The 17,515-nt window shown below is 41.6% G+C and overlaps 1 protein-coding gene across 2 annotated transcripts in view; it reads left to right on the top strand.

Moving 5' to 3' along the window:
- The window catches only part of VWC2 (von Willebrand factor C domain containing 2), a 29,627-nt gene extending 13,123 nt beyond the window's left edge, over positions 1-16,504 (top strand). For both annotated transcript variants that reach the window (XM_081835113.1, XM_081835114.1), the window contains exons 3-4: positions 6,659-6,788; positions 14,769-16,504. In XM_081835113.1, the coding sequence (XP_081691239.1) occupies positions 6,659-6,788; positions 14,769-14,920 (282 nt within the window). In that variant the 3' untranslated portion in view covers positions 14,921-16,504. The remainder of the gene's footprint in view (positions 1-6,658; positions 6,789-14,768) is intronic.
- Positions 16,505-17,515: the final 1,011 nt, after the last annotated feature.

The raw sequence follows: 17,515 nt of genomic DNA, 5'->3' as shown, positions 1-17,515 counted from the left end.
GAAAGTGGAGCAAAGTTATAAAACCTGTCTAAACCCTTGTTATACTTTTTTTTTTTTTTTTTTTTGCCAGAATTACATTGGGCTGCTGGACAGAAGTACTTTGACTGTCCTTAGGATGCTCCTGCATGTGTGTTTCCCCCTCACGTTACTACTAAAAGCCATTGTTAAAGGTGGGGCTGGCTCTGGGGACAGAGCAGTAATGCTTGACTCCAGTGTTAGAAACTAGGATAGGAGAGCTTTCTGTTGCACGGCTCCTGGAACCTACATTATGGGCGCAAAAACAGAAAGTCTAGTTGCCATTTTGTCCTTTTCACAAGAGTTACTCCTGTTGCATTGGGGGAAGTGGCATTTCCCACAGAAGCCGCAGTGATCTCTCCTACTGTGGAGGTGGGCATGTGGGCATTTCTCCTCCCATGCCGTCAGTGCCAGCAGCGGCAAATTTATTCTTGAGTCTCAGTTGCCATACATGGTGACAAGATTTCTCGAAATGCTCGCATTCTGACATTCCCCTTGCAAAATGCGCCTGGGGCCTGACTAATTTCAAATGCTGCTTGACCCTGTGCAATGTTGCTATTTCATTCCTAAGCATAGTTTAGAAATTATGTTCTATTCAGTTCTAGTCAGCAATCTTATTTTCAAGCTAAAGTGTCCATGACTGAGGTATAGAACTATAGTCCTCAGCTTCTTTTCCTCACTAAATGATTCTATTCTTAGTTGGAACACTTTGGATATGAACTCTTGAGAGATTATCTCCTAGACATCTCCTAGACACCTATTTTCAGCCTTCCTACAAGCAAGACTTGTTCAGAAGGCCATTAGAAAATGGTTATGATGACCAGAAGTGCTGAGCTTTTTGCAGTGTTGATAAAGCAGCGGGACAGCAGCGCCTTCACTTTTTGAAACCTGCCATTCTGTTCCCTGCAGGCGATACACATGTGCATAAAAGAGTTTGGTTCCTTTCCCTTTTTTAATTTCAGTTTTTATTGGTTTTCCATAAAGCCCAAGATACACAGAGTCAAGCACAAAACACTTTGTTTCATATAAACAAAACAGAACAGAAAATTTAAACTGGATTCCGAGAGGACATGGTAATCTTGACAGTTTTGGCAATACAGAAAGGTAGGTTATACTGGTTAAACAGAGAAGTAATACTTGGTTGTTACCAATAACAATTACATTTGTGCACTTTTAGTTATATGCATTAGTTACAGACCCCTTACATCTGTTTTCCAATATAAAATAAAGAACAAGAAAGCAGAGAAGAATTAACCACCTAGAGACTCCACCATATTATAAGCTGTAGGCATCTCTCTTCCATGTGCTTCATCATTTGTGTCATCAATAAAATCAAACGACATCAAAACATCTCCTATTATTTAGCATGAGAAAATGAACTGATTCTTTTTCCCTGTAGCTTTTAGGGGAAAGAAGAAATTCACTGGCATTTGGTCAAGGAACACTCATGTAAGATAGCTTTAGGTAGTCCTCAAGGGGCAGAGTTAATGTTGCCTTAGCATCGCTTTACCTTCAGTTACAAATTATTCCCCAAAAGTGTTACTGTCAAGAACTGTTTGAAAAGTGATGAAAATCTAGGCCACGTATGACTAGACTGTGTGGCGTATTTATGAACATTTATGCAAGAAGGCCTTTTTGTTCACATAAAGCTATAACCATGTCTTTATTAATTAGTGCCAGCATTTTGTTATCCTTCTAAGCCATGCTCCCTCACATGTGTCCTTTATGCATCGCAGTGCATTTGCTCTGCAGTTGTCAAGAATGAACTGTGCAGGGGAAACACCTGGCCATTGCACCTCCACATCAGGGTGTTTATTCACACCATTTGAGCTACTGCAAGCTCACATTTCCTGCAGTTCTAATACAGAGCCACAAAGGATTTAAAATCAGGTTTAATGTGAGAAAGAGCTGGAAGATTATTGAGAGCAAATAATTACGTTAACTCCCTAGGAGATACACAACTAGACACCACAAGACAACAGGGCAACCCTTAATATTCATTTTTCAACAAACACAAAGATAATCTTTAGAACCAATTTTCCAGAACATGGACTCCAGTTTATCATAGTTAATCCTCACCCCCATCCTGCCAGCCCCTTAAACTTCAATCTGTTGATGAAGGGCAGGCAGAGTGTGGAGAAAGAATGGGTCAAAATCCACTTCTACCAGTGTGGGGCTATATAATCTAGATATAACACATACCAGGGCCATCTCCAAAGTGGTATTTGTGAAGAAAAGTATTGAAAAAGGCCACTCAGTGCAGTCAAACGCCTTTAAGGGTACAAACTAGGGGATTTCTGTTTTGTCAGCTGTGGCGTATATTTAATACCCTCTGGATGGAGGAAACCATCTTTCTACTTGAAATAAACCCTACCTGGTCCAGATGAAATGCATGCCACAAGTACAGCTGTGAATATTTTCTGGTCCTGCTGAAGGAGGGAGTTGGAGCCATAAGACTCCAGCAAGGGAGGGCTCTCCCAGGTTTAAGTATCAGAATCATCCACTTCCCCAACTAGGACTCAAGAATGGCATCTCCTTGCATAATGTTATTAACAAGAACAGACAACTGCAAGACAAAAGACATCCTTCAAACGCTTCTTTGGATCACCCAGAAGTCCCATCTGGGCCTGTTGACTTGCGACTTTTAAGCCTCTAATTATGGCCTGTTTCCTTCTTAGAAATTATATGAGAAAGAGCTTCCCTGAAGAGATTGAAGGGTACAAAATAGGGACAGAGTGAGTCCAAAAAGATTTTGTAATTTGTGCAACATCTGGATTGGTGGGGAAGTATATATCTACATAATACTTCAGATTTGTTGGTGCTGACCTCTAAAGCACTAAATGGCCTTGGCCCTGTATACCTGATGGAGTATCTCCACCCCAATCGTCCAGCCCAGACACTGAGGTTTTGCTCTGAGGGCCTTGTAGCAGTTCCCTCGGTGCGAGAAGTGAGGCTACAGGGAACCAGGCAGAGGGCCTTCTTGGTGGTGATGCCCACCCTGTAGAACGCCCTCCTATGTTAAGGAGATGAGTACCTATATAACTTATAGATGACATCTAAGGCAGCCCTGTATAGGGAAGCTTTTTAATGTGTGGTGCTTTATTATGTTTTTATATATATTGGAAGCCGCCACCCAGAGTGGCTGGGACAACCCAGTCAGATGGGTGGGGTACAAACAATAAAACAACAACAACAACAATTCACAAATACTTTCCTAAACCTGAGATCCAGAAAGATCATTCACTGATAAGATCTTGCATGTAGCTCTGCCTTTTAAACACATTAGTCAATAATTTGGAATTCTTGTTTCTAAAATTTGTAGTATTTTTTATTAACATAAATAAAAGACTTAGCAATCATTGAATTCTAAAGCTTCAAGTATGCACCGCTTAGATTAATGATATTTGAGGTCCCTTGGAAAAATGGTGTGCTTGTGTTTCCATTCCAATCCCAGGATATCGGTGGTTAATTGGGTTTGGATACAGGATGAGTTTTTTTATTTATTTAATAGATTTGCCTGTAGGGGCTCCACAAAGGACCACCGTCATAGCATCCTAAACTACTGGGTATGCCAGACCAATGTCCACATTTAATTGAAAATATTGTAAGAAAGAATCGCTAATGGTTACAGAGTGGTATTTTAAGTGAGCAAGGTGGAATTAAAGTACCATGTTGGAGAACACACAGCAGAACTATATAAGGTGCTTGACTCCCAAAGTCCCTTTGAGAAAAAAGTATCAGTACTTTGATACTATGAATCACAGTATCCTTCTGGATATATTGTCCAGGCTAAGTGGCTGAAATTCCCCTCTTACTTAGGATGGATGTTTCCAGAAAGTGGGCTGGAAGATTACTGCTTGACCATTGGCAGTAATTTTGGGGGAGCTCCACAGATATCTAGTCTTTTTCTTGTGTTGTTGAACATTCATCCAGAAATTTGGCCCAGGGTTTAGCTAGTATTTACTGTAGTATATGACACCAGGCTTTAGCTCTATTTTTTCATTAGACTGTGCTTGTCCTTGACCAGTGATGGCCTGGATGAGATGGAAACCAAGCCTTAGGAGGAACAGTGGAGGGAGTTGGGTACATTTAGCCTGGTAAAGAGGAGACTGACAGAAGACATGATAGGCCTGTCCCATGGAGGATGGAGCAAGCTCCTTTCCTCCTGCTCCAGAGGGTGGGACCAATGGATACAAGTTACAAGAAAGGAGATTCTGACTAAACAGCAGGGAGAACTTTCTGACAATAAGAACTGTTTGACAGTGGAATGGACTCCGTCAGAAGGGACAGATTGATGACCACCTGTCAGGTGTGCTTTAGTTGAGATGATTCTGTTCTTGCATTGCAGGGGGTTGGACTAGATGACCCTTGGGGTCCCTTCCAACTCTGCCATTCTATGATTGTATGCATAAATGGAGTCTTAGCCCAGACAAGATGGAGCTACTGCTGATTGCTGATTCATCCACTCAGATGAATATTCTGGACGGGACTGCACTTCCTCCAAACCAGGTCCCCAGTCTGGGCATGCTTATTGATCCAGCACTGTTTTTTGAGGCTCAGCTGACTCTGTGGCCAAAGCCCTTTTTAAAAGCTTCAGCTGGTTCCCCAGCTTTGCCCTTCCTTGAATGGAGGCAGCTTGACTTAGAAATGTATTTGTTATTAGCCAAACATGCTCACAGGGCAGTTTACAGGAATATAAGGTGATCTAAAATGTAATATGCAAGAGCATCAAAAACAATGCTTATTAAATACACTTATTAGATAACTAGAAGCTTCATAAACATAGCAAAAAAGTGAGCATCTATAAAAAATACCAAAGCTGGTGCTAGACAGACACCCTTCAGTGGAGAGGTCATTCCACAGACATGGAGCCACTACTGAAAAGGCCCTTCCATGGGACACCACATCTTGTATAGCAGCAGGGAGCCCCAATCTGCTGATCTTAATGCATGGGCAGGTTGGCATGGGAGAATGAGATCTTAACATATTGCAATGTGTTGTGTGTGGTGTTTTCTTTAAAAAAACAGTCTGGAAACTGCCACAAGATGATTAATTGCAATGAACAGCTTGACCATATTAAGTCTGCACTTTTTAATCTGCACTGGTTCCCAGTCTATTTCCAGGTCTTGCCCTCCTTCTTTGAAGTCTCACATACAAGAGCCAAAGCCAGTTGGTGAGTCTTAGTTTGCAACTTGTGAGTTTCTTAAATATGTGATTATTTTTAATTCTGGAAGTGCTGTTCCAATCACTGTTTTTATTTCTTACATAATTGTTCTGCTCAGGTTTCTGTTACTATACTGTATTAGGCTACTTGTAAGGACTTCTCTGTTGAAATGCGTTTGTCTTATGTTGTCATATATGGTTATGATTTGGCCTCTTGCGGGTATTTTATTGTCATTGTTTATTCATTTGTGTAGCTGAAGCCAAAACAAGAAACACACAAACAAAATATGTTGTGCAGTTAAAATAACAATTTAAAATAGGCATTCTGCCAAATAGAAATTTGCACCACTGAATAATTTAACTTAGCACCCTCACAAACGTTTCTCCTTAAAATTGCTGCTCTGAAGGCAAAACAACCTGCCTTTCAGAAATGTCAGAGAACAGGTCTCCTAATAGAAAGTTAACCAAGCACTCAATTGATCTGTCAGCTGAGATATTTAAGTCTTTGAACAAGGCTGCTCTTAAGGCCTTATAAATTGGGCAAACAAGTAAGCAGTGGGATCAGTCGTCAGGCACATCGCCCCACCTGGATGCACACGCCTCCTGCAGAATCCACCAGTGGCGTCCTTAAGCTGTAGCAGAGTGCAGAGACTGGAATTGCAGAGCTGTAAACTCATTTTTCCTATTTAACATTTGTAATGCTGGTAAGGAGTCTGAATGAGTAATTTTATTGTACTGTCATGCTTCCCCCCTCCTTTTTTGCACATGTTTATCCTTAACTCTGTTTGTGGTTGTTCAAATTCATTTACAGTACAATCTGAACTGAGATGAGACGAGAGAGTTTGGATTTGGCAGATCTAAGGATTTTCTGGCTGATCTAGGGATTTTTCAGGGGGGCACCTGGCACCAGCATGTTCACATGAGCCCATGCTATCTCCTTGTTCAAATTACTATGAAGAGGAATTTACAACATGAAATCAAATGCTTAGAACCTAACCTGCTGGAATATACTGATTAAAACAAGGGTATGCAGAAGATAGATGAGGATCTATTGGTATATGTCAGATGGTCTCAAGTAGATTGGCCAGGAGTTCACAGTTCAATACTGGTTAACAGCAACACCAAAAAGTTTCCCCTGCATGAAATTTGGCTGTTTGAATGCTGATCAATAGTAATTCAGATGTCTTTTTTTCTCTTCGTAATTCTTGTTTTGTATTTTGTGAATGTACCACCCTCCAATCCATATATGACACCCATCTATAACATGGGCACATTTATAGAAGCTGGTAATAAGCCCAGAGGGGCTCTGTCCTCTGAGCTACCATTTTGCATGTAGCTCAACAGCATCCCTCCTTCCCCAAGGAACTACTTTGTACCTGACTCTGCTTGGTGGCAATTTGGATTCTAGTAAAAACAAAGTAGACCTCAAACTTGAAATCTGACAGCCCCCAAGCTAAAACATAGTTTGTTTTGTTTTCAGGTTTCACCTTGTGAAAAATGCCGCTGTGAAGCCAATGGCGAAGTAGTGTGTACGGTGTCTGCATGTCCTCAGACGGACTGCGTGGATCCCGTATATGAGCCAGATCAGTGCTGTCCTATCTGCAAAAATGGTAAGCAACAAATTCAAGCGACAGTTGGCTTAAAGCTTCAGCTATTTAAAAAACTATCCCCACAACATTAACAAAAGTGCATTTTCGACAAGTATGTGCCTTTCTTGCAGGGAATGGTATTTGTTACCTGATGGCCAAATAAAGAGCACAGCACCCAGAGTTGTATGAACTAGGACTACTTTACTTAAGTTTAAATCAGTAAAAAACAGAGGCAGAGGGGAACAACTATCGGCGCAGGAGCTAACTGTAACGTAAGGCGAAACCGCAGCCGCTTGTGTGATGGGGCTCATGTCTTTGGCAAATGGAAGTAGGACTGCCTTTCCCCAGGCCGCACCATGAAGGGAGAGTAGATAGGCCTTGCTGCATTCCCCCCCCCCCCGGGCAGATGAGGCAGGTGGGCCTCAAAGGGGGCTCATATCCCACTCCAAGGCCCCATAACCTAGAGAACAAGCCTCGAGGCCAGGCCATCACCAGGAAAGGTGCCTCAGGCTAAAACTTGGCTAAAACTTAACTCTTTTCCTTCTCGTACCTAACCACCAGAAAAGAGACAGAAATCTTTTTAGTCACCCTTTTCTCCAGTTGAGAACAGTCTATCTTGTGCAGGCCCTTCTGAAAGTTTATCAAAAATTTGTTGTTGCCAACATCTGTGAGGCGAATTGCATCTGGCCTATGCAGTTCAGTGTTACTGGGCATGATATCTGGGGAGCGAATTAGTGACCCTCCCTGTTTATGCACTGCCAACCTCAGCTTCTGCATTAAGTTTTGAATGGGCCCTGTTAATCACACTAGGGTCCCCTTCACAATAGGCAGATAGTTGTACATGTGACAGACACTGGGAAATCCCCACTCTCCGGCTGGCACACTATGTGCGTAATTGTCCATGTAGCTTACTGAGTTTCTGCACAGAGAGCTTGGGTTTCCTTTAGGACAAGGAAAGGAGGGGCACAATGGTGTTCCCTGGCCTCTTTGCCCTGCTGCTGAACATGCCTCTCTGCTGAACTCGCTTTGATCTTTGTGAGCTGGGGCTCCCTGGAGCTCATGAAGCAGACTCCCTTCACTAGCTTGCTCTGGCCAGCATGTGTCTTATGAACACTGCAATTTCCATGTGGCACTGGTCTGTCACCTCTCCCTGAAATGACTAGTCCCACAAGTGCTGGCTGCTCCTATCCCCACAGCTTCCACCAGTACCCACTGGTAGGAATGGCTCTCCACCCTAGCTTCTCCAAATATTCAAAATTAAAGGTGCAGCCTGTGCTACTGCCCTCTGTAGCTGCACCAACACACTTTCTCTGGCTGCCTGACATAGGAAGGACGCCACTATCCTGCTGAGAGTGAGGTCTGATGGCAATGTGCTGTAGGGAACCATGAGCTCCATCAGACACTGGCACCGGACAGATCTGAACAGGATGAAACTGTTTAATGCCAATGTGTCTGGTGACTTGTCTTGGTGCTTGTCAGGCTTCGGGGAAGTGGCTCCCTCCCTCCCTTCGGCTGTGTATAAGCAGAACAAAGAGAAAATAGTCTCTTACCATTTAAAGAGTATTTAATGTTCACAGCGAAAGAACAAAGACTCCATCTCGGAGGAAAGGTGCTCCCAGTTAAGGTTTCCACCCACTCCCCCCCCCCCGAGCCACCCTTGTCACTTACTTGTCTGGAAACCTGATCTCGCAACCATTTGGCCTTTTCTGCTCTCCTTGACCTTGGACTGAGCGCTTGGACACTTTCCAGTGAAAGGGAATCTGTTCATTCTCTCTCTCCCTGTTCTTCTTCTCCTAGCTGTTCCCCACTCAGTTCCGCCCAGCTGTTGTCTTCCAGACTAAATCCCTCTGTAAACCACTGCTCCAAATCTATACTGCTCCATTGCTCCTGGGCAGCTTCAGGATCCTGTTCAGGAGCAGGGGGCCGGGGGCCGGGGGCCGGGGAGGCTCCCACCATTCCTCATCAGAATAGCTCTCCTCATAGAATCATAGAGTTGGAAGAGACCACAAGGGCCATCGAGTCCAACCCCCTGCCAAGCAGGAAACACCATCAGCCTGGTCTCTGACAGTGCTGCAAATGGCCGTTTCATGTTCCCATAGCGCCCCAGCTGTTCTAATCAAGTATCTAACAGAAAATCTGTTTCAGGCTAAATACAGACATAACACATAAAAACATAAGACCATTAATTCCTTGTTTCTTTCTTTTTGAACCAATGTCAATTTGCTTTCTGTTGTCAAAGACTATTAAGGCAAAAACTCATGGCAGGGCCACCTCAAACTATACTTTTCAATAGTTCTTGCCAAGCACAGATGTGTTAACCTCATTGACAAAAGCATAAAGAACCCATCCTTTTTCTTGGCATCCATGAGATATAGATCACCTCAGAACAGGACTGATATAGATATAGAAACCTCAGAACAGGACTGTTTCATGTGAAATCTACTTCCCTCTTTTATATACTGAGTATAATAGTGCTATATTTTTTTTTTAGAGTGAAAGATTACCTCAGACATAGACATTAAAATATATTGCACTTAGATACTGAAGTGCAAGGCTGAAGAAGTCTGGAATTCCATCAACAAACAGAGAGATTAAAGTGTAATAAATGCTTAGCGGCAGAAAGCCACTCCAGAATCATCTTCCATCTTCTGTGCAAATTTAGCTAATCTTTAGGTTATTGACACAAATAGAAGTTGATATATAGGTTTATGTTAACCTAGCTTTATGAAATAAATTCTTTTTATTAGCATTCACGATATTACCTTTCATTTGAGCTGAAATTTTTATTTGCTGAAATTCTGGCCTCCAGCAAAACTAGGTTCAGAATGTCAAATCCATCTTTGCCTCACTTGTAAAATATAATTTCAAAACAAATAGAGATAAATATAGGGCAGAATGGGAAATAGGGAGTGGAATGAAACAGGAAATTGAATGACCATTAAAATGGAAAGTCAATTTTAATAATAGTTCAGCATTTGATAACTTGGAAATTTACATCACACAGAATTTAAAATGATCTTAAAATTAAAATTAATTAAAATGATCTTAAAATGATCTTGTTATGGGTTTTGAATTAATGATTCCAGCTTTCAAACACAGTAAAACCTCATGGAAATTAACAAGGCCTCGCTCTGTAAGTTATATTGACAAAGAGTCCTTTAATCAAATTTCAGCCTGATTAATATTTTGGATACCTGTGAGGTATTCCCCCCCCCCTTCTTTGCATTTTAATGTGTCATATTACTGTATTCAGCTACCACCTTGAGGACAAAGCTTTGAAGTGTTCTAAATTACTAATACTTTAATTTCACTCTTTTAAGAAGTCGAAAAGTTTGGTTAAAAAACAAACAAACATTGAGTGGTAGTTCTAAAGTAAAATAGTTTGAGGTCCCATTGATTTCAGATTTAACAAGACATTTTACTTTTGCACAGAAGAAAATGCTATTTTGGCTCAACTGGAAGGTTCTGTTGAATAGTGGGCTGCTATTTGTATTAACTTCTAAGTGCATTGACCATGACTTGCCCAAGACATATGGGCATCTGAGGCGAACCACAGTATGGTGCCCCCCTCCCCACCAGGGAAGAAGGGGTGAGTGAAGTTCTGCATCAGGAGCAAGGGGGGAATAAAGATCTCCATTGGGATCTGCTTCCCCTATAGCTGCTGCCGCCTGAGGTGGTTGCCTCACCTTGCCTCATGGGTGGGCCAGCCCTGCATATTTAAGCTGTTAGGAGCTTTTTCTAGTGTTCCCTTCTGAAACAGGTAGCATGCAAGGTCTCCCATTCATATTGTGGATTTATTAGAAATACAAATGCTGTAGGATTCGACTTTATGGGAGATCTCTAGAAATAAATGGAAGTATCAGAGAGGAATAATCCCGGTGATTGTGGAGATGACTCTTGCCTCTGAAGAAATTACCCAATGCAATCTGGAGGGGAGTGCAGACTGGGGAATAATATGCAGCGAGCTATGCTAGGAACCTATGATGTAACTGCTGGTTAAATCTCTTCTTTGGAAGTGTCATTGAGCTTAAATTATTGCTGCAGTTTTTATCACATAGGCAACTCATATGCCATGAGCATTCATCACAGAGCTTTTTCCTGCAGAGGCGTAGGTAGGCAAGCAAGCAGTTTTCTGAAGACTCCGGACTCAGCTATACAGCTGCAAATAAAATGTTCCAAGTGTGCTTTAAGTGCAATATATAATGTGACACTAGACAGCGATAGTGAGCCTTAAGGAAAATTCAGTATATTTTTTAGAAATGCTTTTAAAAAAGCATTTTCAGAACTTTTTTTTTATATTGTGTGTAGATTTCACCTCCATGAGCTGGCAACAATAGTGGAAGAATGAGAGAGGCATTGCCATGCTAGGCCAGCAGAGGGTATCTCTTATAGATCGTTTGATTTCATAAAATTTATATACCACTTGACTGTAAAAAAAGAAAGAAAACCACCTCAAAGTGATTTATAAGAAGATAAAACTATAAAAGAAGATAAAACTATAAAATCAGGAAAAACTTACAATGCATTAAAATATACAAGAAGTTAAAATACTAAAATACTCCTGCCTTTGGGATTACTACCTACTCCCCTTCAAAAATCAGAAAATTTTCTCCTGTGAGTTTTGCCTTAATCATTCCAGAATTCTCTTATGGCCAATGTAACTTGATGCTTGCAGGTAAGACATTCTGCACTTAGGTTTTTGTTTTCCTTTCCCTCGCCTCTCTCTGTTCTGCCTGCTTTCTTCCAGTTTGTGGTTGCAGGGAGGTGTTGCAATATCACGGGCCCCTGCTCTTCCCAGTCCTTCTCTGTGGCCTTTTCTCCTTCTGCACAGTTGTGTGAGAGCAGATCAGCTGCAGGGATCTCTTTCCAGGCTTGTATGTTATTTTTGAGTTTGTTTCAGGATCAAAGCCGAAGTCTTGGTGGAGCAGAGGTTAGCGGTTTCTCTAGTAAGTTTGCAAGAGGTTGTGATCAGTTTCCACTGCTGCAAAGTGCCCTCAGGTGTACACCCAGAGACAATAGCAAGTAGTTCATTTTCAACTTGAGCATAATTCTGCTGAGTAGATGCTGATGCTCTTGAAGCATCTGCCACAAGGTGCCCTTCCTTCAACAGCTTCAACAGCGCAGCCACAACTGTAGATGTTAATTCCTTTGTTTCAAGACAATACTTCAGTTGGTGATAACTTCTTTTGTGTTTTGAAGTGTCTTGTTGTTTCAGTACCATTCAGTGCCTTTTTTCTTCAGGCCTCTTTAGCAAGTTGTGATTTCCGTGAATCTTGGAATGAACTTTGATATGCGTGACACCATCCCAAGCACAGCTTCTTGTTCTTTCAGGGATTTTTGTGCTTTAAGCTGTTTTATGGGTTCCACATCACTTGGGCTGGGTCAGATGCCTCCTTTCTTAACCTCTTCCACTGCGAGAGGCCCATGGGCCAATTCCACTGTCATTAGGATTTTTATTAGTTCAGTGACAATACTGGCTTTGAAGGAGCCCAAATGTTGGCACCTGTTCTTTTAGCAGAGAATGTTCCTCCTATGCTGAGTGATTGTCTGCCATAGTCCTTTGCTCCAGGTGGTATCAGTGGAAGATGGCGGGCTGGATGCTGTGCACTTACCCTCCTGTGATCCGTTTTAAATTTCACGGCTATACTTTCTGAACCTTTGAGGTTTCACCCTTGAATAGTAGCCAGAAACAGTGTTGAGCCACTTCTAGCATCTTCTAATATTAGTTTATTGTTATTATTTATTAAATTAATGCCTAAAGCTTAGCAGCAGAATGGGGCTATCAGAGATCAGTGGAAGGATTGTTCAGCCCCTTTCTCTCTCATTGGGCCAGCCTTCAGTCCTTTCCAATATCTTACACATTTCGCCCCTCCCTTCTCCTCTTCCCAGCCCCACTTGGGGCTAAGTCAGCCAAACGCAAAATAGCACTTGCCTGTGAGGGGCTCCTGAGTGGCAGATGTCACACTAGAAAAGGTGGGATTCTGCTGTCTCTGTCAGCCAGAGCAAACATTCTGTTCTATTTTAAGGTTTTGCCTCTTTCCTGACAGTTGGTGTCTGTATTCAGTCACAATCTGCCAACACAGTTTTATTTAGTACGAATAAATAGGTCATAATTAGTCAAAAATCAGTCTTGTAATTACAGGTATAGGGTTGTTTTATTTTCTGAGGCTTGATGCCTCAGGGGAAATGCCTCACTACGCCACGGATGTTTAAAACCTGAAATCTACATTTATCAATATGATTATTTAACTGATTAGAGCTTTCAGATTTTCATAGAATTGAAGAGTTGGAAGGGACCCCAAGGGTCATCTAGTCCAACGCCCTGCAATGCAGGAATCTCAACTAGATCCTCCCTGACAGATGCCCACCCATCCCCTGCTTGAAAACCTCTTAAGGAAGACGAGTCCATCACCTCCAGAGAGAGAACATTCCAAAAATGAACAGCTCTTACTGTCAGAAAGTTCTTCCTGATTCCATAGAATCTTCTAGTGTTCATAACTTTTCCTGTCACCTCCCACCCAGTTACCCTGCCATCCTTCCAACCCCCCAGTCTCTGTTCACACCTCGGGGCAAGGGGGGAGGACAGCTCTCTTGCATTGCATGGCCCTCTCTTGTTTCTTAATGGCCCTAGCTTGGCCAGGTTGTTTTGCCTAGGCTAACCCAGGAATTCCTTGCAGCTTGTATTTCTCCCTTCACATGACCAAATAATGAAATTCTTACCATTTATTAATTTCTAGGGTTTAGGGGGTCCCCCATCCAAATCTATAATACTGGGTGTTCTGGGAAGAAGGGAGACTGGCATCCATCTTGGGCAGGCTGGCTGCAGAGATGACTGGGAGAAATGCCTTGGACTCCAGGGTTGTGCTGCTGTGGGGACAAGCCCCTCTAAAAAAGACAATGCTGTAAGATCTGGACTCCCTCCATGCAGACCGAAGGTGTAAATAGGTGAATAAACTATATTTCTTAAAGCTAAGACAGTCTCTGCTGTGTCTCAATTCTCCAAAGGAACACAGAACCTTGGGTGAGTGCCTGGAACCCTCTGGGATCTTGCTCTCGCTTGACGGAGTGGGGTGTACCACCCAACGTTTGTAACCCTGGTGTTCTCAGTGGGATCTGTGTTTTCTGGAGAGAAGGCCTAGGAGCAGCGTTCTCCTGAAATTGAAAATGGAGGGAGGAATAGCAGGACTCCTTGAGAGGAGAAGAGGATGGTGGAGCAAGAGCAGCCTGTGGAGCAGCCCCACCAGCAGCGGATGCCGTGGCTCAGATATAAGGATGCACAGGTCTCTTTCTCTGAACGCAATGCGTCCTCAAGAAATCATTTGTTAGCTGGGTGCTCACGTAACTAGTCAATGATTTCTATTAATTCCCATGGGGAAATTTCTAATGTGTTCCCGACCATGGAATTTTGACCCCCAAAGTGATGGGAAAAACCCAGGAAAATCCACGGGAACTTTGCAAAAAGGAAACAAGGAAGGGGAAAATGCTCATTTGTCTGATATCTCCCATTTTCAGCACCTGCTAAAAACATTATTGTTTAGACAAGCCTACCCAGATGCTTAGAAAGATGAGGTAATTTTAATCTGTTTTAGGATTTTAACTTTTCTGTGTTTTAAAGTATGATTGTGATTTTTTTCCTTGATATTTTTTCTTTTGTAAATCACTTTGAGGTTGTTGTTTTTTTAACAATCAAGGGAAGTATACATTTTAGGAAATTAATAAATAAAATAAACTCTGCTTCAGAATGCATTTGGAGATTCCCTAAGAGTCATTACTAAAATTAACTGCAGTCACACTTTGGAATACACTAAAAGCTTTGCCATTCTTACCATACTGACGTGTGACGTGTTTGTGGGCTTTAAGGCTGTGATTTGCTTGAGTCCACATTGTGAGTCAGAGAGAGGATTTCAGGCCGTCTCCACATCCAACCCGTGTTCTGTCCACCTGGCACAACCTGCACCATGTGAAGCTGCTGCACTCAGTGCCCCCCTCCTTCTGTTCCAGGGCCCAACTGCTTTGCAGAGACCACAGTCATCCCTGCAGGTCGAGAGGTAAAGACTGACGACTGCACTATATGCCACTGTACCTATGAAGAAGTGACTTGGCGAATTGAACGACAGGCGATGTGTACCAGACATGACTGCAAGCAAATCTAGATCCACAAGCCCAATGCCGCGAGATGTTTTTATAAAAATACTTCCATACTCCAAACAATATTTGCGTGAACCGAGAAACATCTTCAAAAGAACTATTGTTTTGCTTGAGGACAAAGGAGCCTGCTGGTATTTTCTTTTTCCACAGTAGAACAGTATTTGAGCAAAAGAAGGTTTGGACTTGATTGTTCACATCTTATTAAATGTGTTATATTTCCAAGGTGAGTACTGTAAATTACATTAAAAGATTATATTATTTCTATAATCCTATTATAGAGTTTAAAATAAATGTTTTATATAGTTGAGAGATTAAATAAATGTTGGGAGAGATAAATGATTGTCTTCTTGCATACCTGGTCTTGACTAAAAGAAAACATGACTTTGCGATAGAAGCTGTTTTTGTGGGGGGAGGACAAAAAGGCAGGGAAATGATAAATCTGAAAATGATAAGAACTTGACGGAGGTCTACTCTGAAAAGTTTACAATAGGTTCGGTCCTAGCCTCTGGGGTTTTTGTTGCTGACTTCAGTGAGTTTATGAGTGTATGTGTGTGCAAAATGTGAGCCAGGTTTTCTTTTCTTAGATGTGGGACAATATTGATTACACTAGCAGTAATATATTCTGGCTGGCCAAAATTGGGTTACTCTTGTGACCTGGCTTGGTATCTTGACAAATTCTACCGATATTAGTCTTTACACACTTTCTTGAGAGTAAACCCACACGAAAATAGGACTTACTAGACATGTACAGAATTCTACTGTTACCCTTTACCAAAAATGTTCATGGTAATATACAAATAATTACATCAGTGTAAAAAACTAATTAGAGGATTGTCTTTATATATTTCTAGACCTCCAGAAGGAATTCTTATACACAAAATTCCTTTTTGAAAAAATCATGCTCTGATAGTGAGCATAGGAAGCATATTATATTTTTGTAGCTATCACTGCCCAATTGTCCCCAGGGAATGTGTTACACCTCAAATCTCTTCATGGCCCCCCATATCCAAGTAACAGAAATGTGAATAAATTTGTTGAAATGTGTAGCAATAGCAGTCTATGCCAACATTGTTTTACAATACTTTTGGAAAACACGCTAGATCTTCACGTAGGAATCTGCACTCTCGAGAGCAAATAATGAAGTATTTATTTGCCACAAATAAAATCGTATCACCAAAGCTAATCGGGGTAAGTTTGCTATTTGGAAGTATCATATATTATCCCTAACTTTAGACTATAGCATGTTTTTTTTAAAAAAAATACTCTCGTGCAATTATGTTTTTGAAAAAGAATTGGGGTGCAGAGCTGTAATATATTGTAAGATATTTGTTGTCAGCCATTTAAGCTGCCATCTTGTACCTGCTTATATGTATCTTATGTTGCAGTCCTATGCAGTTACCTGGGTCTAAGTTCCATTAAACTCAAAACTTAGTTTTGAGTAGCAATGCCTAGGGTGACACTACTGTCCCACTGACGTTAATGAAGCCTTTGAAATGCAACAGAGGTTTGCATTTTTAGACATCAATTTTAAAATGTGTAGTAGGCCAAAACAAGCATTTAATAGGTAAATAAAATTTTTATCCTTCAAATCATTGAGTGCAGAGTATAGCAAAAGCATCATAGTGGCACAAGATAAGCTTGCTATGTTGAGCACACAATTTGGGGCACACGAGAGCATTGTAGGGCAAGTCATGGTGTTCCATGGAAAAAATGAACTTCATGTGGAAGTGTGAGAGTTCACTGGATTGAGCAGTCAGCTAGTCTTACATGTACGTGTTGCAGAATATCTGCTAAAACATATTAAAATGTGTATGTACCCCATTTTCCTAACACTGTTGTGGCAATGACCTCAGTAGGATGTTCTTTTTAAAATTATAAATTGGACATTACGCTCAGATTAAAGAAGTTTTAAAAAATGACAAAAAGTTAGGGTTCCAGGTGGAGAAATCGAAGTTAGAAACAGAATTGTTAGAACCAAAGACTAAGGTGCTATCTAGAATGTATAACTTGCTGTTAAAATGGAATACACAAGACGAAATGGTTAAATCGGCTATGATAAAGTGGGCGCAGGACATTGGGCATAACATTATGTTTGAGGATTGGGAAAGGTTGTGGACCACTGGGCTGAACTTCACCGCATGTAATGCTCTGAAGGAAAATGTAATGAAAATGATATATAGATGGTACATGACCCCAGTTAAACTTGCCAAAATATACCATGCGTCTGATAATAAATGTTGGAAATGTAGAGAAAATGAAGGAACATTCTTTCACCTCTGGTGGACATGCCCTAAGGTAAAGGCCTTCTGGGAAATGATATATAATGAGCTGGAAAAGGTATTTAAGTATACCTTCACCAAGAAACCAGAGGCCTTCCTTCTGGGTATTGTCGGCCAGAAGGTGCTAAAGAAGGACCGAACATTCTTTATGTATGCAACAACGGCAGCAAGGATACTCATCGCAAAAAACTGGAAAACTCAAGATCTACCCACACTGGAAGAGTGGCAGATGCAGCTGATGGACTATATGCAACTGGCCGAGATGACTGGCAGAATCCGAGACCTGGGAGAAGAGAAAATGGAGGAAGACTGGAAGAAATT

Source organism: Podarcis erhardii (assembly GCF_964252035.2).
Source record: "Podarcis erhardii genome assembly, chromosome: 13".
Taxonomy (NCBI): Eukaryota; Metazoa; Chordata; class Lepidosauria; order Squamata; family Lacertidae; genus Podarcis; species Podarcis erhardii.
Note: the sequence above shows the minus strand (reverse complement) of the source record. Positions and strands in the feature narration are given on the sequence as shown.